Consider the following 26,116-nt stretch of genomic DNA (forward strand, 5'->3'; position numbering starts at 1 on the left):
CCTGGCCAGGTGTTCCACGGCCAGCCGGATGAAGTTCCCCATCACAGCCTTGCACCCAATTAATTCTCTTTACGGAGAGCTCAGGGGGGACATTCCCAGGGACATTGATCAGCACTTGTGTGTTCCCAAGTGCATATCTAGCACCTAGCATTATGCCTGAGGCCCAGGAAATGCTTAAGTATTTGCAGAAGAAAAAAGGAAAAGAGGGAAGGAAGAAGGACCCTTCACTGTATCTGCATCTTTTCCCATTCTGACCATCTCTATTTCCACCTTAAGCATCGACAGCCTCTCTGATCCTCTGTAATGCAGCCGATCTGTTTCTGACCCTGTCTCCCCATCTCTGACCCTTGTCGCTGGGAGTGCAGTCCGGCCTGCGTCCCTCCAAGAACCGCTGCTCTCTGACCCCAGATCCTGGAGAGTCACACCAGATGTTTCTCCGCAGGGGGTCCCCGGGCTTTGTGCCCAGATTCGGGGGGAAGGGGAAGAGAGGTCACGAGCTGATGGTGCAAGCCGAGGCCTGGAGCAGCGGCAGGCGGCGGGGGAAACGGGCTGAGGGAGAAAAAGAGGAGAAAGACTGAGCACAGGGCGAATAGGGCAGTGAGGGGCGGGCCTGCGCGCGCCGCCCCATCCCCCCACACCACCGCTACCTCCTTGCACTGCCAACGCCCTCCCAGCCCAGCCGGCCACATCTGGCGGTTGCCCTCCCTTGTTTCCGCTGCATCCAGACTTCCCCCAGGGGTGGCTGGAGGCTGTACATCTGGGGCTTTAAAAATACAAAGGGACTCCGGGACCGGCGGCACAGGCAGCGGCGCAGACGGAGGCGCAGGGACCGGGCCACGCGCAGCTGAGCCGGGCAGAGCGAGGCCACAGAGGCGAGCAGTCCCCTCGGAGCGCAGCGCTGCGCGGCGGGGCCAGGCCAGCCAGGCGGCGGCGCGGCCACACACCTCGAACCCGAATCAGCGACCTCCGGGGCGATGCACGGGCCCGGGAGCGCAATGATGGAGACGCCAGTGGCCCGGGGCGCGCTGCGGGCGCTCTGCGTCCTGGGCTGCCTGTTGGGCCCCATCGCCGCCGCGCCATCGCCCATCATCAAGTTCCCGGGTGATGTCGCCCCCAAATCGGACAAAGAGATGGCCGTGGTGAGTGGCTCCGCGGGCCTCCAGGAGCCAAGCTTCAGCAAACTTTGTTAGGCGAGGTTGGGGGGCCTCCCGGCTGCACCTCCTCCTCCCCCGAGGGGCACACAGCGTGGGGGAGGGGCGTCCCGGGCCAGCCGGAGGTGGGGTCTGTTTTGGAAACCGCAGGGGGGCTTTGGTGAGTGGCGAAGGCCTTTGATAAACAACTTGGAAACTTTGCGGACACGGCAGGGGGGCGTGGGACGCGGGGGAGGGCAGGGGGCGCTTGGCCAACTGCAGGAAAGGGCTCCTTTGTAAATAACCGGGACATTGTCTAGTAGCTGAAGGATTTGGCCAAGGGGCGGCTTTGTAAACAACTTTTGGACACATGGGGGAAGGGACCCTTTGGCGAGCATCTTGGTAGGCCTTTGGCAAAAGGCCTAAAGGGGTCCCGGTAGCAAATGGTGGAGGTTTTTTTAAGCCCTGGGCACTTTGGAAAGGCGCTCCTGTGGCACGCGATTTGGGTAAACTCTTGCACACATTGGGAGCTCTGGGCCAAGCGGGGCTTGGCAAACATGGGGGACCTTTGGCACACATCTGGAGAGGGGCCTTGGGCAGCCCGCTCGAGGGACCTTTGGGCAAATATTGGGGGCAGGAGTGACGCCGAGAGCGCATCTTTTTCGCCTGGCCCGGTGGACAAGGTGGCCAGAAGGATCTCCGGTTGGAAAGTCCCCTCGAATTTCTGCAACTTCTGCAAAGGGATGGGGGACAGGAGAGAGGTGGCCCGCGGGGTCGGAGGGAGGGGCGGGCGCTGGAGGCCTGGCGCGTGGGGCGGGGGCGGAGGCGCCCGGCGGGTGGGAAAGCAGCCAGCGAGCCCTCCCTCCTGGCGGGGCTCCCAGCGGCGGCTCCATGGATGTTGTTCTGTGAGCGCCTGTGCCTGGCTGGGCACAGTGGAAGGGCAACACCTCTCAACCTGTTGGCGCCTCGAGCTGGGGGACTCCTCAAGATGTTCCTTCTAGCCTAGCCCATAAGACATCTGAAATCTTACTGCTCCCTCACCCCGCCCCCCAGGAAACCCCCAATTCTCCCTCAGCCTGGTCCCCACGCTACTCAAGACAGAACTCCTATGCCCGTGGGTCACCCTGGGAACACCTTCTCAGCATGTAACATCCCTCCCTCCTTTCCAGCATCGAAGCCTCTGTCCCCTTTGGATAAATGGGTTGAGAGAGCTTACATTTTTAGGGACTGATACTCTCTTTTTTAAAAAAATGTATTTTTATTGATTTCAGAGAGGAAGGGAGAGGGAGAGATAGAAACATCAATGATGAGAGAGAATCCTTGATCAGCTGCCCCCTGACGCCCCACACGGGATCGAGCCCCCTCAGGCATGTCCCCTGACCCAGAATCGAGCCATGACCTGCTGGTTCATAGGTCGATGCTCAACCACTGAGCCACTTCGGCCGGGCATGGGTCTGGAGCCGGCTGGCATCATGATGTGGCTGTTGGTTAGGGGTGAGGTGGGGCTTTGGAACCTTGACAAAGCGACCCAGGTGCCCCCACCTTCCACAGAGCATAAGGGAGTCCATATTGCCCAGAGGCAAGGCAGTGGGAAGCTTGATAAGCAGGCTCTGCACTTGGGCTGCCTGGCTTCCCATCCCAGGTGCACAAACCAGTTGGTCTCGTAAGCATGGGCAAGTGACCTCACCTCTCAGTGCCAGCTTCTTCAGCAAACTAAGGGCAATAACGGTGCCCATTAAAGCTAATCTAACACTCTCCGAAGTGGCACATGGTAAGCACTCGGTGTTAGTCATCATTGTTATTGTTGTTATTACTAGAGGCCCAGTGCACGAATTCGTGCACTGATAGGGTCCCTAGGCCTGGCCAGCAATCAGGGCCAATTGGGGCCTTCTGGCTCCCGGTAAGAGACTTCCTTCATTCCGTGTTGCCCCCTGGTGGTCAGTCTCTGGTCAAACTCCCAAGGGGACATTTTGCATATTAGCCTTTTATATATATAGATTATATCCGTATTTTCCTTTCCTAACTACTTACTACTCCAAACGTGGTGAGGGCCTCTATCCTAAGGTCTCCTGGCTGCTTTCACCTTTCCAACACAGCACCCATCGCATTTAATTTTGCATTTATTTCTGTTGCACCCTGGCCAGTGTGCTCAATGGGTTGAGCATCACCCCATGCACCAAGAGGTCTCCGGTTTGATTTCCATCTAGGCTCATGCCTGGGTTTGGGACTCGGTCCCCAGTAGGGGGCATGCAGGAGGCAGCCGATCAATGGTTCCTTCTCATAGATGTTTCTCTGTCTCTCTCTCCCTCCCCCCGCTAAAAAAAATCAATAAAAAACATAGTTAGAAACACCTGTCATGTTCACCAGTTTACCCCAGCACACTAGTACAGGGCCTGGAACATGGCAGGTGTCAAAAAGTACTTGGTGAAGAAATGAATGAGTTGGTTGGTCCCTGACCCTCTGCAGAGGCCTCAGTTGGATCAGAGTCCCTGAAGTCCATTTTGGGAATGACTGATCCAGGGTCTGGAGCCAGGTCTGTCTGCTGCTGCCACCCATGCACATAGCCCTCGAATCTCCATGTAAGAAATATGAGAAAAATAACATAATTCCATCGTTAGGTGGAGTAAAAGAGACGATGGAGGTAAAGAGGGGTAGTGAATTACAGTTCTGAGCGTGGCTCTGGAGCCAGATTGCTCGGGTCCGAATCCAGCTCTGCCATTTGTGAGCTGTGTGATGTTAGGCAAGTGTCTTGACCTCTCTGTGCTTTCGTTTCTTCCTCTGTATGATGGGGACAGCGATAATAACCACATTATAGAGCTGCCGTGAGCTTTAGGGTTACAGCCTGACGTCATACTCTCTACAGCTACTACGTCACTCAGCTAGTTGGTTTGGGCGTCAAAGTTGGTTTGGGAACCCAGCACTCCCCCCAGTGCCCGTGGGCCCCCGGAAGATGTCCTGTTCTGGCCTGCGGGGCCGGGCTGGGGCTGGTGACCACAGCCTGCGTTGGTCAGGACGATGCCGCCCTCATGGGGCTGCTTACCTCTGGCGCTCTTTCTCCCAGCAATACCTGAATACCTACTACGGCTGCCCCAAGGACAAGTGCAACCTGATTGGGCTGAAGGACGCGCTGAAGAAGATGCAGAAGTTCTTCGGGCTGCCCGAGACGGGGAACCTCGACAAGCGCACCATCACGACCATGAAGAAGCCGCGCTGCGGCAACCCCGACGTGGCCAACTACAACTTCTTCCCCCGCAAGCCCAAGTGGGAGAAGAACGCGATCACCTACAGGTGCCGAGGCAGGGCTGGGGTGGCGGGGCCTCTGGGCGGCGGGACACAGGGTCTCCTCGGACCTCGCCCCGCTCCAGGGACCCAGGAGGTGTCCGTCCTGTGAGGACGCGGAGTCTTAAGGCGTTTGCATACAGAGTTCTTAGGAGCTGGAGTCAGACAGACCTGAACTTGACCCTCACACTTAGGCATGAGGCATTGGGTGACTTATTTCTCAATGCCCTGCGCCTTGGCTTTCCAATCTGCAAAATGGGGCTAAAACAGGACCTTCCTGGGAAGTTGGTTGGGAACGAAGCTGGGTCCCGTATGTAAAGGGATTTCTTTCTTTCTTTTTTTTTTTTAAATATATTTTATTGATTTTTTACAGAGAGGAAGGGAGAGAGATAGAGAGTTAGAAACATCGATGAGAGAGAAACATCAATCAGCTGCCTCCTGCACATCTTCTACTGGGGATGTGCCCGCAACCAAGGTACATGCCCTTGACCGGAATCGAACCTGGGACCTTTCAGTCCCCAGGCTGACGCTCTAGCCACTGAGCCAAACCGGTTTTGGCGTAAAGGGATTTCTGTGTCCGGCGTGTAGCAACAGTGTCATATACCTGCCAGTCACTGTTACTCCTGGTTGTTACTCTCTGGGGCAGGTGGAGAGAATGGGGTATCGGTTGCTAATTGGTTATACGATGGAGTTGTCATCCGTTATCGATTGGGATGACCCTCTGCAGAGGCCTGTTTGTCTTTGGCCTCTGTGGGGGCAGAGCTATGGCAGAGCCGTGCCCCTCTGTTCCGTGTGGCTCGTGCTGGATTCCAGGAAGAGAGCTCTGCCCCAGTCCCATGTGCACTGTTTATGCCCTGTGCGCCCCCCAGCGAGAAGGGGTGGGTGAGAGTCCTGAGACAAGGCCCGAGGATGTTGGCTGGTCTCGGATGCAAGGCATTCTGGGCGGGCTGTTCTCCCAGGGGGCTCTGCTCACCACGCACACACATATACCTGCACATGTGTGTGCACCTGTGCACACTCGTGTATGCAAACGCCTGCACCCCTCCCATGCTTCTGCACACACTCCCACGCCCGAGCACACGCGCCACCCTTGCACACATCGGTGCACTCGCACGATTTCACATGCGCTCCTGCACACACGCACACACACTCGCGTGCGTGTGCCTGCTCACTCCTGTGCACTTCTCCCACCGCCAGGATCATTGGCTACACCCCTGACCTTGACTCCGAGACGGTGGATGATGCCTTCGCCCGTGCCTTCCAAGTCTGGAGCAATGTAACCCCCCTCCGGTTTTCTCGTATCCACGACGGAGATGCCGACATCATGATCAACTTCGGCCGCTGGGGTAGGGAGAATTGGGACCAGCAGGGGCTCGGTGTGGAGACGGAGGTGATCCAGCCATTGGAGAAGCACCGGGGTCCTGGGAGCAGCTGAGATAGGAGAGGAGGAGGGGTGGACGCCGAGTGGCGTAGCGGGGACCGGGCGCTGAGGAGCCACGTGGATGTGAGGCAGATGGCGTGGCACTGGTCACTCCCTGGAGGCAGCGTCAACTGCAAGCACGGGGTCTTCCCGCACCGTCCCGCACAGCAGCTCCGACACATGGCGGGCTGGTTACATTTCCTTTAGTTTCAATGCAGTAAATCCAGGTGCCGTGTCCCGGTCACACGGGCCACACTTCAGGGGCTCCGTAGCCACAGGGCGGGTTGGTGATGAACAGCACAAATTGTGTCCCGTCATCGCAGGGAGTTCTGTTGGGTAGCACGGGTCCGCCCTGAGGTCCTCCAGGCCTGGGAGGAGGTCAGAGAGAATGGAGCGGTGTAGACAGGAGAGTGAGTGGACAAGAACCCGTGGCCACTGGCGCCGTGTGGGAGGGTGGTGTGAGCCCTGGCGGTAGTGTAGACATAAAGGTAGGCGGTGTGGACATTGTGAGTAGTAGAATGGTGATGCGGGGGCCGGGAAGAGGGGGGGAGGTGTGTGGTATGGACCTGGGTGGCCATTAGGCCTGGGGCTTAGAGGTGTGACTGTCGGTGATAGACTTGACCATGAAGACCTCAGGATGCTGACCATCAAGTCAGCAACTCTCTGTTGACTTGCTGTGTCCCAGTCTTGGATAACGCCAACAGGATAGGGAAGGGGACAAATGCCCGGTGGGTGGGGTGTGGCTGGGGGTCAGGGCCCAGGGGGGCAGCTAGAAGCTGAGACCCCATGTGTTCCAGAGCATGGAGATGGATACCCCTTTGATGGCAAGGACGGGCTCCTGGCTCACGCCTTCGCCCCCGGGCCTGGTGTTGGGGGGGACTCCCACTTTGACGATGATGAGCTGTGGACCCTGGGAGAAGGGCAAGGTAAGAAAGTGGCCGTCCCCGTGCCCCAGCCTCCTCTCCAGTCCTCTGCCTGTCTCCCTGTAACCTAGCAACAAGGACCATACCTCCCCCCGCACAACCCTGGGCACCTCCATTTACTCTGATGGGAGGGGGAGGGGAGCCCCACAGGATTCTGGTCTCTGGAGAAGGTGCCTAGAGAGGTTCGCCCCACCCTGTGTCGCCCCGCAGTGGTCCGAGTGAAGTACGGCACCGCCGACGGGGAGTACTGTAAGTTCCCCTTCATGTTCAACGGCAAGGAGTACACCAGCTGCACCAACGAGGGCCGCTCGGACGGCTTCCTCTGGTGCTCCACGACCTACAACTTCGACAAGGACAACAAATACGGCTTCTGCCCCCATGAATGTGAGTCCTCTGGCCCCAGGCTCCCTGCTGTCCCCCGGCATCCACGCTGCCCAGGCCTGGCACGGCCAGGCAGCCCTTGCCACCCTACTGTCCCTCTCACCTGTATGATTATTTACTTTATGCTTTCTTTAAGTCAGTTCCTTTTTCTGTCTCGCCATAAGCAAGGACATACGCGAAGTCACAGGTGTGATGTGCTGATGATTTTTTTCTTGCACACCTTAGAGGACCTTAGAATATTCACGTGCCCAGTGGTTCTCTCAAGAACCACTCGGTACCCTCCAGGCAGGATTGGGGGCTCCGGGGCGCGAGGAGAGAGAGGCTCAGGGATGGATCAGAAGTCCAGCAATGGGGTTCGGGACCCCAAGGCTGGTACCCAACCTGGCTGGGGGACACCGACCCCTGGAATTTCAGCCGTTACTCCTGGTTCTGATGCCAACTTTGCTAGTGTGTGTGTGTGTGTGTGTGTGTGTGTGTGTGTGTCTGTGTCTGTGTATGGGGACCGTTCCATCTGCCTCTCTTGGTCTTTTGTCTGTTTTTGCTTGTGTCTACATCTCTGTGTCTTGACCCGGTATTTGTGTGTGTGTGTTTGTCAATGCTCAAAACATAACATTTTCAGATATTGTGAAGCCAAATCGAGGGGAACCTTCTTAAAGGGGCCAGCACAATCCTTTTAAAAAAATATCCTTGACACACTTTTTAATCAGAAATCTGAGGATGACAGTACATGTACCTTCGTACTCTGTCAAGTCATCCTATCTGATGAGTCTGGAGATTGAAAGCCAGAAAAGTGGGAGAAAACCCAAGCGTTTTTGTAAATACTTCTTTCTCCCCCGCCCCGTAGACTCCTTGACCCGCACATGCCTTTGTCTTTTTGGCTGTCACGCGACATGTTTGTGAGTCCATCTGGCTCCATGGCAACTGAATACTGACCCCCAGCCATCTTGACAGAAGGGTTCTGTTTATGCTTTTGGTACCAAAGCCCATGTGATACTTTGTGTATGAAGTGAGAGTTCCAGCCATCAATACATCGGAAACTTTAAACAGAAATCTGTTATGCATGCTGTGGTTCCCAGGAGGGATTCAGGTGCCGTGCCCCCCTCCCATGCATCAACCCTTGTGATGAGAAAAGAATGCCTTGATGCTCGAAGCGAAAACAGCTGTAATTCATAAGTTTGGGTTCTCCCCGGCCTGGGACATTGGCCATTGACTTGGTATCTAGCCAGAGGCAAGTACGCACAGCACGCACGTGTTTGCATCTGGGGGCAGATGTTGTGTTACTCAGCCCCTCCTGACTGCTGAGTCAGTGTCTGTTTCTCTTCATCCTTGTTGGGGTCAGGATCTGAGAGGAGTTTGGGGCTTCCTGGGCGGTAGACACACAGCCGATGGGAAGCCAGCGGCGTGGCCGTTAACTCTGCCTGTCCCCACACGGAAGCCACCAGGGCATCTGGCCTCAGGGTTGCCACTTCTCTTACCCATTGTTGCTGGCATTGCAAGAGAAGGCCCCTCTCTCTCTCTCTCTTTAAAAATATATGTTTTTATTGATTTCAGAGAGGAAGGGAGAGGGAGAGAGAGAGAAACATCAATGATGAGAAAGAATCATCCATCGGCTGCCTCCTGCACGCCCCCCACCGGGAATGGAGCCCAAAACCCAGGCATGTGTCCTGACCAGGAATTGAACCGGGACCTCCTGGTTTATCGGTCAACGCTCAACCACTGAGCCACACTGAGCCGGGCAGGAGAAGGTCTCTTGTTTGGGGAGAAGGAACCAGTGAGGATATGGGGGCCTGAGTGCCACGACTGGGCTCCATTCTGGTCGCGGTGGAGTTAACGGGCCGGTGAGGTCACCGCTGGCGCGGCTGTGCACAGCTGGTCCTCGTTACGCACTTGTGGTTTTGCTAGCTGGCAATCCCAGGGATGCACCATTGTGTAGCTCTGGGGTGGATGAGGCCACGGGCCACAGGGAAAGAACCCAGGACAGATAAGCCCAGACTCTGAACCCCATTCTCTCCCCCCAATTCTCCAGTCATGGCCCTGTCTCGGGGAGGTCAGTGTGGATGGAGGTTACCAAAGACACTTCTCTCCCTCCCTCTTCCTCCTCCAGGGACCACAGGAAATCGCCTGGGGTGAGAGGAGGTGAAGCCTCGTGTGTGTGTGTGTGTGTGTGTGTGTGTGTGTGCACGCGCGTGCGCACAAGAGAGAGATGGACATTCGTGTGTTTTGTGGCTCTCCGTGACACCCCTCACCCAGTTCTTCCGTTTATGTGACCATGAGACCATGAGCACTTCCGGAATCAGCTTTCCCTGGGCCTCGGTTTCCCTATCTATCAAATGGAGAGACTCTGGCGGTCCTGCCGACCATGGATGATGTATTTAGTGACCCACGTGGTGTGGGCATCGACCAGGCAGGTGGACAGTGACCTTGGGGCTGGAGCAGGGTTCCTGGGGGCTCCCTGCTGTGTGCCACCAGTTCACCATGAGGGTGAGGGTCCGTCAGGGCCCAGGGGATGGCTGGGGTTGACCAGGAAGCCAGGGGAGGTCCCCAGGAGCTCAGAGAAGCAGCAGCTTACCAACCAGTATCGGTGATTTTTAATTTTTCTTTTTAAATCCTCACCTGGGGATATTTTCCCATTGATTTTCAGAGAGAGTGGAAGAGAGAGGGAAAGAGAGAGAAACATCGATGTGCGAGAAACACATCAATGGGTTGCCTCCTGCGTGGGCTTCCGGCCAGGGCCCAGGCCAGGGAGAAGCCTGCAACCGAGGTGCGTGCCCTTGACTGGAATCGAACCCGGGACCCTTAGGTCTGCAGGCCGATGCTCTATCCGCTGAGCCAGACCAGCTAGGGCCATTTTTAATATTTTAACAACGCTATCACCGCACAGGTGAACCGGCAGGCTGGTGGCCAGCCAGCTCTGTGCCCACGCAGGTGCCCGGGGGTGGCCTGTCTCACATTTGCACCCTCTCCCCCCCACACACACCCCAGCCCTGTTCACCATGGGTGGCAACGGCGATGGAAAGGCCTGCAAGTTCCCGTTCAGCTTCCAGGGCACCACCTACAACAGCTGCACCACCGAGGGCCGCAGCGACGGCTACCGCTGGTGCAGCACGACGGAGGACTATGATCGTGACAAGAAATACGGCTTCTGCCCTGAGACCGGTGGGTGCCCCCTCTCCCCGCCTCTCCCCGCCTTCCCTAGAACTCACAGGAGCCCCGCCTCCTTTCCCCAGGACGGGCTCTGCCAGAATACTTAGCAGCACAGACGTTGGGACCAATCCCCACTCCAGCCCGATCGGTGCTGCCCGGTGTCGGGCCCGCCAGGGACCCCCTCTGCATGGCCCACACTCCCTCAGCCTCCCTGACCAGTCCTCCTCTTCCTTCTTAAAAAACCTTATTGTTGAAAGTATGACCTAGGTCCCCGTTTCCCCCCATTAACCTCTTCCAGCCTCTCCCTCCCCCCCAGGCCCTCCCCACCCCATTGTCTGTGTCCACGGGTGATGCATCTACACAGACACATTCGCTGGTTGCTCTCGTCCCACCCACCCGCCCCCGCCTTCCCTCTGAGGCTCCTCAATCTGTCCCGTGCGTCTCTGTCTCTGGGTCTCTTTTTGATCATCCGTTTATTTGGTTCATTAGATTCCTCCTATGAGTGAGATCACGGGGTGTGTACCTTTCTCTGAGCGGCATATTTCGCTCAGCATAATGCTCTCCAGGTCCTTTTCTGTCCCTCCATTGGATTTTTTAAAAAATATATATTTTACTGATTTTTTTTACAGAGAGGAAGGGAGAGGGATAGAGAGTTAGAAACATTCATGAGAGAGAAACATGCATCAGCTGCCTCCTGCACACCCCCGACTGGGGATGTGCCGGCAACCAAGGTACATGCCCTTGACCGGAATCGAACCTGGGACCCTGAGCCAAACTGGTCAGGGCCTCCATTGGATCTTGAAGTCTCTCTTCCCCGCCTTTCTTTGTCAGCACAAACTCTCGTCTGCCCTCTTCCTCCTCCTCGCCTCCCTCCCTCCCTTCATCCAGCGGGTATGTGTGAGCACCTCCTGTCTGCAGGGAGCGGGCAGGCTTCCCCAGGGCCCTCTGCGGCGGGGCTGCAGGTCCAGCGAAGGGCGTTGCTCCTTTATCCCTGCCCAGCCCCTTCGCCTCTGGTCCCTCGGTCCCCGTCCATGGAGCCCGACCAAAGCTCTGGATTTGAAGGCTGAACCCTGCCTAGCAGTATCTGCTTAGGCAATTTTTAAAAAAATACATTTTTATTGATTTCAGAGAGGAAGGGAGAGGGAGAGAGAGAGAAACATCAGTGATGAGAGAGAGTCATTGATCGGCTGCCTCCTGCACGCCCCCCACTGGGGATCAAGCCCGCAACCGGGGCATGTGCCCTTGACCGGAATCGAACCTGAGACCCTTCAGTCTGCAGGCCGACGCTCTATCCACTGAGCCACACCAGCCAGGGCTCAGGGAGTATTTTTTCAGCTCCCTGCATTCCGGTTTCCCCATCGGTGAAATGGGGTGGCGCGGTCCCGACCGCACAGGGTTGTCGGGTGGGTGGGTGAGCCGTGCATCCATCACTTGCTCCGGCGAAGGCTCAGGGGGTGTGTGAATGTCCACGTCACGTCGCTGTCCCCGGTGGCGGAGGGCTCAGGCTGCTCACGGCCCTGACCGGCGTCCCTGACCCCACAGCCATGTCCACGATCGGCGGGAACGGCAACGGCGCCCCCTGCGTCTTCCCCTTCACCTTCCTGGGCAAGAAGTACGAGCGCTGCACCAGTGACGGCCGCAGCGACGGGAAGGCCTGGTGCTCCACCACCGCCAGCTTCGACGACGACCGCACCTGGGGCTTCTGTCCCGACCAAGGTACCGGCCCGGCCGTGGGGCCCGGACGCCCACACCCCGCATCTGGGCGGGAAGCCGTCCCGAGTGCCCACCCACCTCAGGCACAGAGAGAGCCCTGCACTCACCAGCGTAGAGACACCACCCTGCTCAGGTCCTGCCCATCCACGGTGGGGACACGGCCTGCTCTTGGTGGACGCGTGTCCCTGCTTAGACCACGCCCATCCAGGCAGAGGCATGGCTGCCGATGGAAGACCCCCGTCCTCCTCAGCACCTGCTGCCCCCGAGACTGCCCACCGTGTCCCCGTTCTGGGCTTGGTACTCCCCTTCCTACCCGGCATCCCCACTCCAGCAGACAGCTGCCTCCCGGGAGGGGGTGGGCGGGAGGAGAGGGGAGACCAAGAGGCGCTCATCTTTGCTCCCACCCCGCCTCCACGCAGCAGGGGAGAGCCCCAGAGCCCTCCGTTCCCCCCCACGCTCCCCGAGGCACCATCCTTCACCACGTTGTGCATGGGGGTGCAGAGACACAGCCGGCCCGAGCAGCTCTCTGCCCTCCCAGACTCCCAGTGGGGTGAGGGCGTGACCAGGAGGTAGGCCGTGACCCTCCTGTGTGGTCAGTGCAGTAAGCAGGGTGCTGTGCCCACTTATATCTGTAGGGCTCAGGGTCACTGGACTCACTGATGGGTCAGGATGGCCAGGTGAGAGGGCTGGTGCTGGGCCGGCCAGAAATAGGTGCGTGTCTCTGTTACTTTTCCACCTTTTGACTCACAACGACATGGAACTTGGAGAAGGCCAGCTGACAGAGATGGCCAGCGGAGTTTGTCTTAGTCCCCCCGAAGCCAGGCGAGGACATACCCGATTTTACCTGTTCTGCTCCAGCTTCTCCCTAACGGTGGGATTCGCCATCTGCCAGATTCAGCCTGGCATGATGCACCCAGGCTCTCTGTTAGTTTCCCGTGAGCACCCCAAACGGGGTGGCTTCAAACGGCAGACATGCGCTCTCTGGTACTCCTGGAGGCTGGAAGGCTAAAATCAGGGTGTCCGCCGGGCCGTGTTTCCTCGGGGAATCACTCCACTCCTGCCTCTGTCATTCCGTGGCCATTCCCCTCCGTTTCGTCTCTGTATCTCTTCTGATAAGGACGCCAGTCCTACTGCATTAAGGGATCACCCTATCCCTGTATGACTTAATATTTTTAAAAAAATATGTATTTTTTTTGATGTCAGAGAGGAAGGGAGAGGGAGAGAGAGGTAGAAACATCAATGATGGAAGAGAATCATGGATCGGCTGCCTCCTGTACGCCCCATACTGAGGATGAAGCCCGAAACCCGGGCATGTGCCCTGACCAGGAATCGAACCGTGACCTCCTAGTTCATAGGTTGATGCTCAACCACTGAGCCACCCGGCCGGGCTTTCCATTTTAATTGACCTGCAGAGACCTTGTTTCCAGGTCAGGTCACCTTCACGGGTCCTCTGGGGTAGGGCTGGAACCCACCTTCTGGAGGGACACACTTCATCTCACCACAGGTTTGCCCTTGGTCCGCGGCTGAGCCTGGGCAGCCCCTGGACGTGGGAATGGCGTTTCCTGCTGTCCCTGGGGCAGGAGTGGGGGACCCTCGGGCCAGCCTGTCCCCAGCCTCCTACCTGTTTGGAGACCGCAGAGCCAGTTTTTCCGTGGTCTCTATACAGAAACACAAGACGCCAGGAGGCACGATGTTTAACCCGTGGGACTTTACGTAGCGGATTCGCAGATGCCTCATTTTTTCCTTTGTAGCACACGGGCAGCCTGCCCTGCGTGAGAGGAATAGGCCTAGTCTATTCACCCCAGAATTCTCAGGAGCAGGAAACATCAACCCGTGCCCCTCCCAGGGCCCTCTCCCCACCACAGGATGGCCTCCAAAGTCCTCGTCTCTGAAGCCAAGGCCTGACTCCTCTCTCGTCTCCCCATTCCTCTCCTCTCCCCTCCCCTCCCTGCGGCCCTCAGGGTACAGCCTGTTCCTGGTGGCAGCTCACGAGTTCGGCCACGCGATGGGGCTGGAGCACTCGCAGGACCCCGGAGCCCTGATGGCCCCCATCTACACCTACACCAAGAACTTCCGCCTGTCCCACGACGACATCAAGGGCATCCAAGAGCTCTACGGTGAGCTTCAGCTCGGGGCTTTGGGGCAGGGGTCTGGGAGGCCGTGCAGCCCGGGATGGAGGGGCAGGGGGTGCACCGGGAAAGTCCCAGTTCTCCCAGATGGCAGGGGACAAGGGCTGGAGGCACCGATGTTGACTGGTCTGGAGGGGCCATCCCTCCAAGGAGACCGGGGACAGCTCCTTTCCTTTCCAAATCTCATCAGTGCTCACGCCCCTCTTGGCTCTCCATCTTTTAGGCGTAAACTGAGACAGGTCACCTTCCTGGCCCCAGGGTCACCAGGTTGCAGCCACCAAGTGAGGTTTCGGATCCAGGAGACTTAGCTAAACGCAGGGTAGCATTTCCCAGCGTTGCCATGGCCTTCACGACACAGGGATGCAGGTTTCTAGTTTTCTGATGACTCTTACTTGCATGTGTAGTCGGAGCGATACAACTAGGACCTGAGACCAGGGCTTTCTTCATGACTAGTGCTTGCCACGGGGCTAGAGTCTGAAAAGTAAAGTCCATGTTTTGGAAAAAGTAGGTGCATAATGGTACTGGTGCTGCGTGGACCACGTCGGAAAGAGTGAAAGTGGTGCTTAAGCCGAGAGGCTGGGGGAGCAAGCAGTGAACTTGAACCCGCGATGGAGGGGGAGGCGCCGGGCTGTATGCTGCCTCTGCCCCTCACCTCTCTGGACTCAGTTTCCTCATCTGTGAAGTGGGAGTGATAATGATGCCTGCCTCCCAGGGATGAAGTGGGGTCTGACTCGGGGGGCGTCAGTGAGGAGCATTATAAGTGTGAAGGGCCATGGGATGCTGGTTTCCCTCCCCCCCGCCCCCCCCCCCCTGCTCCCCACGTCCAGGCATCGTCTCCCTCTCCTACCCGGCTCACACTAAGGCCAGAATAGTGTTTCTTCGGATCCCTAACAGGTTGGGTGGGAGCCTTGGGGGCTCAGCCTGGTGCGGGGAACCCCTGGGGCTGGGGAGAGTCTGAGGTCAGGTGTCCTCCCCCAGGGCCCAATCCTGACACTGACACCGGCCCCGGCCCCGCCCCCACGCTGGGACCCGTCACTCCCGAGATCTGCACACAAGACATCGTCTTTGATGGCATCGCTCAGATCCGAGGGGAGATCTTCTTCTTCAAGGACCGGTGAGTGGGGTGGGGGGGGGCTTCTTGTCCTCCGCCCGGGCCCCGTTTGCTTGGACCCCAGCCCTCACACAGGGACCCCACTAGACACTTCCTAGAAGGGCCCTAGTTGAGCTGCATGTCGGTGACCTCTGGAGCTCAGTGGCTCACCCCCACAGTCTGTGGGTCTACGAGGCGTGTTGGCTTCGGGCTGCAGTGTGGGTGGGCATGCGCTGCTGTCACATCCTCCTGGGATTTGTGGCCGCAGATGGCAGATGGCAAAGCACAGGAGGCCAAGTCAGGCCGCACAAGCACCATTAACGCCTCACATCACGTCTGAGGGTATCCCATTGGCTGAAGCGAGTCACAGGGCCAAGCCCAAGGCCTACCCTCAGGGGCGGCCCCGGACAGTCACATGGCAACAGACACGCTCTGTATTTCTAACAGAGGGATGAGGAAACATCGGAAAGAATCATGCAGGCTGTCACAGGCCTTCTCACAGAATGGCTTTGACCTCCAGTGGCCAAACTGTTCATGTCCAGGGAGCAAGGAACCACAGGGTAGAGAAAGGAGGTGTCCTATGTGCTCTAAAGGCTCCCACTCAATTGACCAAGGGCTGAGACCCATCCAGTGGCCCTAGCCCTCCTGGATAATGGCAGATGGTATTAGGGCTGCATTAAAGGACCTATCCATCATCCATCCATGCAAACGCACATATACCCATCCATCCATTTATCCATCCATCCATCCACCCATTATCCATCCATTATCTATGCATCTATCATCTGTGATCAGTTCTTCCTCCTCCTCCATTCACCCATCCGTCCATTCATCCATCCATCCATAGAGATACTAGTTGACAGTGGGCTCGGGGGCCAGACGGCCTGGGTTAGCATTCCAGACCTACTACTTACTGGTGGCCCAATCATAGGCCAGTTAATGATGTATCTTTATCTCAGTTTCCTCATCTATAAGACGGGACATATCTTCCCACCTGTCTCACAGGGCTGTTGTAAGGGTTTGGTGAGCTCCGCGCTTAGAACACCACCTGGCACAGTGTCCGTGTGTCCCAATGGTGCCAAGTACTTGGTTAGGCGTTAGGAGCTGGGGGTGGGGGACGGGATGCTGGGGGTAGAGAGGCTCCTTAATGCCTAGATGCGTGTTCTCAGAGAGGTCCCTGGGCCTTCTACCCTAAGCCCTCTAAGGTGTGTGTGTGAAAAGTATGGGTGGGTGCTCCCACCCCCAGGCCCTCGGCCTGTAATCTCTGGGAGTGGGCCCCAGGAACCTGCATTTTAGCAGATCCCCCTGATGACTCTGATGCACGTTCAAGTTGAGCATCGTGAGTCTGGTTTGGGAAACTGAGGCAGAGAACACCAACAGCAGCACAGGGCAGGATGAAAGACGTGGTTGCCGAAGCGTTAATGAGCAAAATGCTTCGTGGACACATTCAGATGGAGGAGGCTTTGGGAGGAGGCAGCCCTCGGGAGACATGGAGTCAGATGGACAGGGATGGGCTGACCGGTTGGGAGGGTGCGTGAGACGGGGGGAACTGCAAGGGCACAGCCCCCAGAGATGCGCGAGTTCCTGGCTGCTTCGGGGAGGAGCCGAGAGCCTGGTGGGGTTGGACGGTGGTCCGGTCCCTACGTTTTGGGGAAGGGCCGCCTCCGCTCCACTGTCCCCCTCCCCCTCAGGTTCATTTGGCGGACGGTGTCGCTGGGCGAGAAGCCCACGGGGCCCCTGCTGGTGGCCACGTTCTGGCCTGAGCTTCCGGACAAGATCGATGCTGTGTACGAGGCGCCCCAGGAGGAGAAGGCGGTGTTCTTTGCAGGTGTGTGGGAAGGATGCTGCCGGGCCCTCGGGTCCTGGGGCCCTGCCTCTGGGTTCGCGGGCACCTGCGGGCGCTCCCTCCATGTTAGGGAACCATTCTTCCAACCACCACATCCGAAAGCGTGGGCTTCGTCCGGGCGGCCGGCTCAGACACCAGCGTCAGAGAGCATGGCCCGCGGAGCGAGCATGTCATTACCCTGACTTCTTTCTCTCTCCTTCTGATTCCTTTTCCAGAAGGAACATGGCAGTTCCGTGCCGGTGGCTCTAATGCCAGCTAGAGCCTTTAGCAGACAACAGCTTTAGTGGGAATTTTTAAAAAAACACACCACAATTAGCTTCTATTTTTAAACTTTAAAATGAACGTATTTCTGAAGATTGCAAAATGAATTCCTTGAAAGTAAATAATTGTACAAGGAGTCTCTACAGGTGGTCAAAACCCCCAAGAGAGAGTCGCGTGACTAATGTTTGGGGAGCCCTGCTTTTATCCAGCGTGGATTTGAGCACCTGCCCTGGGCTGGGGATCCAGCCTCTGCCCACAGAGCTCATGAACCAGCTGCTACGGGGCTGCAGTCAGTGCCAGGAGGCGGGAGGGAGGACTGGCAGGTCAGAGCTGGGGCACAGGGGCGGCTTCTTGGAGGAGCCACAAAGGCTCAGCCAACACTGGGTACCTGTTCCGCCAGCCGCCTCCCAGGCTCTACCCTAGGGATCGTGGGCTGTGGCCAGGGCGGTACTGGTCCCCAGGGCTCCTGTGCACAAATTAGAAAAAGTGCTCCCACGTGGCAGGCGTGGCATCCACAGTCCATGGCTGGTGAGTGGAGTGAGGGCTGGACTCCTCCCCTCCTTGGCCAGGCACCTTCTCTAACCCACTGTAACCCCGTCCACGTGGGCCCTGGTCGGGCCTCTGACTCCAGGCGTGTCCCTGCTGACAATGGCCCCAGCGGGGCGCCCGGCAGACAGATGAGGGGAGGAACGGGCTGGCCGGGGCATCTCAGCACCAGTCCCTGACGTGCTCTTTGCTTCCACCCAGGGGATGAGTACTGGGTCTATTCAGCCAGCACCCTGGAGCCCGGGTACCCCAAGCCGCTGACCAGCCTGGGGCTGCCCCCCAGTGTGAAACGAGTGGATGCTGCCTTTAACTGGAGCAAGAACAAGAAGACATACATCTTTGCTGGGAAGAAGTTCTGGAGGTAAGGAGGGCGGCAGAGTCGGCTGCGTGGCCACAGACACGGCGACTTCACGCCTCCTGGGTCACGTTCGGAGGCCGGTGGGCCCTGGATGTCCCCTTTGTGGTCTCTAACCTGCCAGGACGGCAGCCCCTTGGAGAAGTCATCAAGGGGTGACATAGGCGCATGATGGCTACAATTCTGGTTAGAACCGCCTTCCCCGTCTCAGAATTCTTGATGGGCCCACGTCTGGCCTGGAGCTTCACAATTTGGGTTGATTCACTGAAGGAAGGGTAATGAAAAGAAAAACGATAGCGTCTCCTACAGACACTACGCCAAGGGCTTTAGGAGATGGGTGTTATTAGCATTCCCACTTTATAGATGAGGACACTTGGGTTCAGAGAGGTTCAGTATGTAGCTTAACGTCACACAGCCAGGTAGTGGCCGTGTGGGATTTGGACCCTGGAATTCTGGCTTCCCGAGAACATGCTGTTTGCTATTCTACACTGTGCCCCCAAAATAGTGGGGGGTCTTAAGAAATGGGGTGGTAGAGGCAGGGATGGGAGAGGGCACAATAGGATGAAGGCAGAGATGGGTGCACCAGCTTCCCCCAGGAGCCAGCATCCGAATCAGGGGCCAGCTTGCCAACAGGTAGCTCTCTGCTCCAGGTTATCTAAAGGGAAGGGTACAGTTCTGAGCGGTCAGGGTCAAGGTTAAGGGGCAGCGGCCCCATAGCTAGGAATGGTCAGTGAGAAGCAGCCTCGGGGTGATTGAATGTTGTCCTAGTTCCCAGGGAAGGAAATTGTGGTTCAAGGTGTGTTGTTGGTCACAGAGCCAGGATCGTAACTGCCTTTCCTGTCCCCTCACCCTGGGGCCCTCCATGACACCCTAAGGGTCATTTGCCTTCACCCACTCACCTTCCTCTGTGGCTCCTCTGTGGCTGCCGCTGCTTCCGGCCCTGGGTCTGTCATCCCTGACACAATCCTGCTTTCTTCCCAAAGGCCCTCTCTTCTCCCACTTTCCCGCCCACCACCCCACCCTTGGCGGCCCAGGCATTCAGAAGGGTGGAATTCCAGACATGCTGTTAAGATACTTAGCAGCCTAAGCTGATTGATATCTCAAGCCTCCAGAAAGAACGCAGCCAGCCAGGAAACCCAGGGCGGGCTCCCGCCCCTGGAGCCCTCCCGGGCACACGTGTGCTGCCGGGTCCGGATCTCCTGACCTTAGCATGTGGGCAGTGACAGGCACAGGTTCACAGACATGAGTCTTAAACCCTAGTGTCTTTAAATCGTGGCATCTTAATTTTTATTGATTTCAGAGAGGAAGGGAGAGGGAGAGAGAGAGAAACATCAATGATGAGAGAGAATCATTGATTGGCTGCCTCCTGCACACCCTACACCGGGGATCGAGCCCACAACCTGGGCATGTGCCCTGACTGGGAATCGAACCGTGACCCCCTGGTTTATAGGTCGACGCCCAACCACTGAGCCATGCCAGCCAGGCTGGACAGACATATTCTACGCACTCTGGGTATGTCCACATATAGGAACAGATGCATCCACATATGAACATGAGTGCGTACACTCGTGTATGCATGCATGTGTGCACACACACCACACACATATACACAGGCCGTGACGGTGCTTTGCTGGGGTTTCTAGCCAAGTTACTGCATCCCAGTCCTTTTCCGCAGCAAGCTCACCTTCCGGAATCCAGGTTCTTAAAAGTGGCAGAGCTGTAGGTTCCCTCCGAGGCTCTGGGCACCGGTTCCAGAAGGGCCAGGTCTCGCTCCCATGAGCTAGAGATGCTGGTCCTGGTGCCGAGTCTGCAGGGACCCCAGGCCTCCCCCCCCACCCCCCCTGCTCTTGCTGGAGAACGAGAGAGAGCCCCAGAGCGACAGAGGACGAGTAGCTGCCTCCAGCCTGGCCATCCCCTCCTTCATGCCAGGGAGTGCTAAGCCCCTGTTTCTGGAAGCTTCCACGAAGCCCTCAAATATCTATTCAACATCTCCTGTGTGCCAGGCACTGAGCCAGAGGGTGGAAGACGGTGGTCAAGACTTAGTCACCCTGCCGTGTGGGGCCTCGGGGACAGCAGGAGACATAAACACACTTGGGTAAAACAACGGCGGTCCTCATGCCGGGCCCCGTGCTTTGTGCCGGGCCTGAGGCTGCGCGTGCCACCTCTGTTTCTCATTGGAGGCAGGTATGCGTATTAGGCCCATTTCCCAGGTGTGGAGACTGAGTCCTGTGTGCCTCAAGGATGCACCCGTGGAACCTGTGTCCCTGACGGCCATGTCTCCAGCTGCCGCGGGGGCTTACAGAGTCACGGAAACCTTTCAAAGCAGCGCACAGGCTAGCGGGGACACTGGAGAGGAGACTCTGGGGACAGAGAGAAGGCGGAGAGATGGGGGCCCCTTCGGAGCACATCCTCCCGCCATGGTGCCATGCTCTTCCCGGGGGAAAGGAACGTGGAAGCAAATGGGTTACTTCTCTGAGCCTCAGTTTCCTCATCTAGAAAATGGGGTTATTGCCTGCCCGCCCTAACGTCTGTGGGTGGAGCGAGAAAGCAGCGAGGGCACGTTCAAGGACACCCAGCCCTGAGCCACCCTCACTTTAGAGGATGTAGGCCAAGGGCTCAGTGGAGGTGAGGAGGTGGTGTGCTGGGATTCTGAGTGGGACACTGGGTACAGGGACCCCAGGTCAGAGGAAGCGTGCTGGGTCTTGTAAGAAGTCATATGATGGGGCTGGGATGAAGGCAGGCTTTTCTGGCAGCTCTCGGCGTCCTGGGCGAGAGGAAGACCCCTGGAGAAGGGAGCTCAGAGGGGAAGCCGTGGCTGGCGTCTGGGCTGGAGGTGGTCGGGCCGGCTGTGGGGACGAAGCGTCAGCTGTGCCCCACTGTAAGGGACGCGTGGCTGTGGCCAGGATGGCCCTCAGACACAGAGCTGGCCAGGAAGTTAGCACCACGAAGGCCAGACGCTGTCTTGTGTGCTGTGCTATCCACAGGCACGGAGTGGGAGCGCATGAGATACTGATGGAATGATGACTAGGTTGGGTATCAGTGGAGAAGGGGAGGAATCCATAGGACCCCAGCACTTAAAAAGTTCTCCTGAAATGACAAAGACGGGGTATCGCTAGCCAGGACGTGGAAAATGCCAACCATATACTTCAAGTCTCTACCCGGATTAAAGGCCGGGCAGGGAGAGCTGTGCGCCCCGTGACTAACCTGCAGGGTCACCTCACTGTCCCGGGCGAGATCAGCCCCCAGGACATGCGCTGTCATCTCCACGGACAGGTGAAAAGACAGCGATGTGTCCCAGTCAGTCAGAGAGAGGGCGATGGGCACGCCGCGTCCAGTGCCCGTCACGTTGCCGTGGGGATCAAAGTTTGTAAAGGAGCTAATATGTCCCAAATAAGCTGCCAGATGCGGGGATAGGCTCTGGGCATGTGTTATTTCCTTTGGTGTACACAGTAATCGAGACATTAGAGCAGCGGTTCTCAACCTGTGGGTCGCGACCCCTTTGGGGGTCCAACGACCCTTTCACAGGGATCGCCTAAGACCATCGGAAAACACATATATAATTACATATTGTTTTTGTGATTAATCCCTATGCTTTCATTATGTTCAATTTGTAACAATGAAAATACATCCTGCATATCAGATATTTACATTACGATCCATAACAGTAGCAACATTACAGTTATGAATTAGCAACGAAAATAATTTTATGGTTGGGGGTCACTACAACATGAGGAACTGTATTAAAGGGTCGCGGCATTAGGAAGGTTGAGAACCACTGCATTAGAGGAAATAGAACCCCATCTTGCAGCTGGTAAAAGCGAGGCTCAGAGAGGCCTGGGCTGGACTTCCCCTCAGAAGCTGGGCACCCTTTCTAAGCCTCTGGTCTGTGAACTGGGTATCCGGGAATCCTTGTGTTGTAGGATGGTCATAAGGATGGGCTGAGAAGGGAAATGAAAAGTTGTTAACACCCTGCTTGCACGTGAGCAGTAATCACCAGGTGGTTTTTATTGGACTGTGAAGGGTCACGTCATGAGGGAGCTGGAGAGCTGGGGTTCAGACCTCTGACAAGCTGGCAGCCTCCCAGAAAGGCAAGGTCTGGTTGCCCGGGCCCACCCAGGAGCCGTCAGCGGGGCCCTCCATCCAGGTCTGGGGAGGGGTAGCCGCTAGGGCAGCCCCACTGGCTCACCATGTCCCGACCCTTGCAGATACAACGAGGTGAAGAAGAAAATGGATCCCGACTTCCCCAAGCTCATCGAAGACGCCTGGAACGCCATTCCCGATGACCTGGATGCCGCGGTGGACCTGCAGGCTGGTGGTGAGCTGCCCCGGCCTCTGTCTGCTTTCTAGCCCCCCCCCAGCCCCCCCACCCAACCCTCCCCCTTCCGCCTCCAGGGCCCCTGTCCTACAAGCACACACTCCCTCATTGTGCAGGGAGGCCGGTGGGGCCGGGGAAAACAAACCGGGCCCTTCAGCCAGGGCTGGGAAGGCATCCAGACCCCTGACCTCTGCTCACGCAGCAGGCTCCAGGCAGTAAGACCCAGAGAGGCCTCTCACAGCTGCAGGGCCTGGAGCCAGGGAAGGGGGTGGGGGGGCGGGAGGCCTGTGGGGTGCCTGGAACATGGGCTCTGTGCCCTGCATTCATTCTGGGGCTTGATCCAGGCCCTTTTGGGTTCCACCGGAGGCCTCGTCACTGCCTCCTGTCAGCAGAAGGATGGTTCCGTTTGAGATAGGACCAGCTTGGTCATGGCCTCTTGCTGATGTGGCAAAGGTCCCCGTTCAACTCACTGTGCCCCGGGTCCCTTGCTGGACAGAACAGCCAGTGTCATCGAGGGGTAGAATTTGGAGTTTGAAAGCCATATCCTTGAGGAGGCTTCTGGGAGTCTCTAGGGCCCTGGAAGGGATCCAGCGTGGCTTTTTAGAGAGCATTTTAATTAAATTCCACGAAGATTTTTTTTTTTTTTTTTTTGAGCCCCTATCATATGCTGGCTAAGCACACGGCCCTGACCTCTAGTGGCTAAAGGTTTACCTGTCCAACGAAAAGCAGTGTGCGATCGGGTGCTGGGTTAAGGATGATCTTCAGGAATAAACAACCAATGAGCACCTACTGTGTGCCAGGGTTTTAAAGGAAGTAAACGAGGTGATGTATGTCAGGAGTCACAGATTCCAAAGCCCAGAGGGGCCAGGCCGGTAGCACAAATGAGAGCAGCAGGCAAGGCAGACAGTAGGGAGTGGTGGGGTCTGTGGCAAACCAGAGAGCACACGGCTCACTGACGGGGGATGCACAGTTGCTTCTCTGCTTCTGATCATGGCTGCCCTGCAAGGAGGGGGCCCGATGTGGCTGGATATTCCAGTTCTTTTCAAAGGAAGCAGAAAAAGTCTGTGTTTTCTTGTGACACGTACAGATGTTGACACGGTAGCAACCTATGCAGAATTCAAAATAAAACAAAACAACCACCAAAAAAACACCTTGTGTGCGCCAAATAAAACCCATCTGTGGGCCCTTGGGAGGAGCAGCCTCCTGGTTTGTTGCCTCCGGTTTAGGGATGGTACTCAGAGGGGTACTAAGTACATTAGTAGCAGCTCGTATTGTCTGATTTCAGCTTCACCACAGGCCCTAAGAGGTATCTCTATTCCCATCTTGAAGACGACTCCGAGAGCTTACTCCCACAGCCGTGTCCCTTTCCCAGCCTCGGAGGGTCCCCTCCGGGTTAAAAGCTTCTTCCTTAGGGCACGCGGGCTTTCAAAGCTCCCAGGAACCTTCCAGGGCCAGAAGGCCTGGGTGCTCACAGCCTCTCCTCTCTGTCCTCCCAGGTTACAGCTACTTCTTCAAGGGCTCTTATTACCAGATGTTGGAGAACCACAGTCTGAGGAACGTGAAGCTCGGAAGCATCAAGACCGACTGGCTGGGCTGCTGAGCTGGTCGCAGCGCCCACCGGCCCGGCGTCTCCATCACGCTCTGCACGCCGGGCCCCGCGCGCCAGGGAAGGACCCGGACGGGCCTGGCAGCCTTCAGCTCTGTGGTTAAGCAGCATTCTCACCGCCACCTGGTCATAGAAGATTCCAGAGAGTGACTGTGCCCTGTGCCCCAGGGAAGGGGCGCTTTATCCCTCCATAGCCCACCAGCCTTCCAGGCCACTCCCAAGAGAGGCTTTGATCTCCTCAACGCAGCCCGGCCCGGGGCTGCCCTGGTGCTGCCACACCCTGGTGCTGTCCTCCCTCCACAACCTTCTGTGGCTTCCAGCCAACAGGGACTGTCTCACGAGGGCACTGGTGGCCCAACAGCCCGGCCCGGCCTGGCCTGGGGGAGAGGCGGGGCCAGGCGGCCACCCAGACACCCGGCGTCCCACTGCTGGCTGCCTTAGAGCTTCTCTGTATGCACTTTGCCCTTTTCTTTCCGTCGTTTTTTGTTTTGTATTGTTTTTACTTTTCTACTTTGAAATCGCATTTCCTGGCAGAAGGACTCGGGCCGTCTGAAGTCACTGGGTGAAGCGTCTCCGCCCGCCTTGCGATGGTGCCCTTGTTCCCTCCATTAGTCCGAGCCTGTCCCCTCACTTCCTCCACCGGATGGAGGAAAACCAAGCCACACTCCCTGCTCCGCCCTCCCCTCCTCGCCCTTCAACAATTCCCCATGGGAAATGTCAACAGTACGAGTAAAGACACTAATTGAGTGGCCGTGTTTGCCTCCGTGTGTATAGCCCCCGCCGGAGGAGGAGGCCTGCCAGGTCTCAACCTCTGCTCCCTGAAGGGCACAGGTGACCTCTGAGAGGTCGCCAGGTGTGTGCTGGGGTCCCTCTGTCCCAGGGGGAGGGGCTTGAAGCAGCAGCGAGTGATGCTGTGGGTGTAATTGCAGCCTCTTTGAATCGCAGTTTCTTCATGAACAATAATCCCAGTGCTAACACGGATGACCAACATCCCCGCCATGAATAGGGGGCCTACTATGTGGCAGGCACGGTACATGTTTCATCTCATGGAACCTTTACAACAACCTAAAGAGAGCATGGCCAGTTTTGATTGATGCGGAAACTGAGGCCCAGAGAAAAGTGATTTGCCCAGGATCCCATAGCTATTAGGTAACAACCCAAGTCGAGGCCAAAGATGACCTAGAGGAGGAGTAATAGCCTTCAGCCCAGAGCCTAGAGCGGCAGCATTACCCTCTCCGCTTCCCCGAAAGCCACCCTAAGTACACAGCCAGGGGAGAAATGCCGCACAGCTTCTCTTAATGGGTCAGCTCCCGGGGGCTCCTACAGGGAGGGGCGTGATGGCACTGGGGCTCCTGTCCTGACGTGTAGCTCTTCAAGCCTCATGAGAACTGTGAGGTGATTCTGAATTTTCTGAGGAGACAAGCCTGCAGAGAGGCAACATCTGCCCAGGGTCCCAGCGCCACTTAGTTGAAGTTCACATGACTCAAGGTCTGGGCCACTTTCCTAGTTCCCTGGCCCGGTGCTCCTTGTGGGTGGTTCTGCCACAGGTGGCCAGACTCATAGGGACCCTTGGGACCTGTGAGCCCCCATAACGTCCCTAGAGAGGATGACTCTTCAGTTGGGCAGTGTGCTGAGACTTGGGGTCAGCCCTTTGGGAGCTTCATGGGGGGCTTCCTGCACCATAATGGTCCAGGAGGGCTGCCTGGAGGAGGCCTTGGGACAAAACTCAATGAAACCACTACCCCAGCAATACACTCTTCTCAGCCCCTGTTCTCGGGATGGGCTCAGTGTGCCCCAGGGCCGCTGGGTGCAGGGCCCAGGGAGAGGCGGCCTTGTGGTTTTGTCTTCAGTGAAACTGACATGACCACAGAGGTGGCCTTTGTGGTCTTGGGCTGGGGGCACGCTGGGCCACCTTCTGATTCCTTCACCTCAGCCCACATGGATCGAATGCCCGTGATGCGGAGAGCTCTGGGCTCAG

General features: G+C 57.3%; 1 protein-coding gene across 1 annotated transcript; it reads left to right on the plus strand.

Annotated features, from left to right (window-relative positions):
* Window positions 1-795: 795 nt before the first annotated feature.
* MMP2 (matrix metallopeptidase 2) lies at window positions 796-24,889 on the plus strand. The gene is made up of 13 exons (XM_081108442.1): window positions 796-1,139; window positions 4,192-4,418; window positions 5,607-5,755; window positions 6,627-6,755; window positions 6,963-7,136; window positions 10,116-10,289; window positions 11,820-11,993; window positions 13,952-14,107; window positions 15,098-15,233; window positions 16,901-17,037; window positions 18,064-18,223; window positions 22,423-22,532; window positions 24,029-24,889. Exons 1-13 carry the CDS (start codon window positions 975-977, stop codon window positions 24,130-24,132), a joined length of 1,995 nt encoding a protein of 664 aa, XP_080964568.1. The 5' UTR covers window positions 796-974; the 3' UTR covers window positions 24,133-24,889.
* Window positions 24,890-26,116: the final 1,227 nt, after the last annotated feature.

This window comes from Myotis nattereri, assembly GCF_964212035.1.
Source record: "Myotis nattereri genome assembly, chromosome: 15".
Taxonomy (NCBI): domain Eukaryota; kingdom Metazoa; phylum Chordata; class Mammalia; order Chiroptera; family Vespertilionidae; genus Myotis; species Myotis nattereri.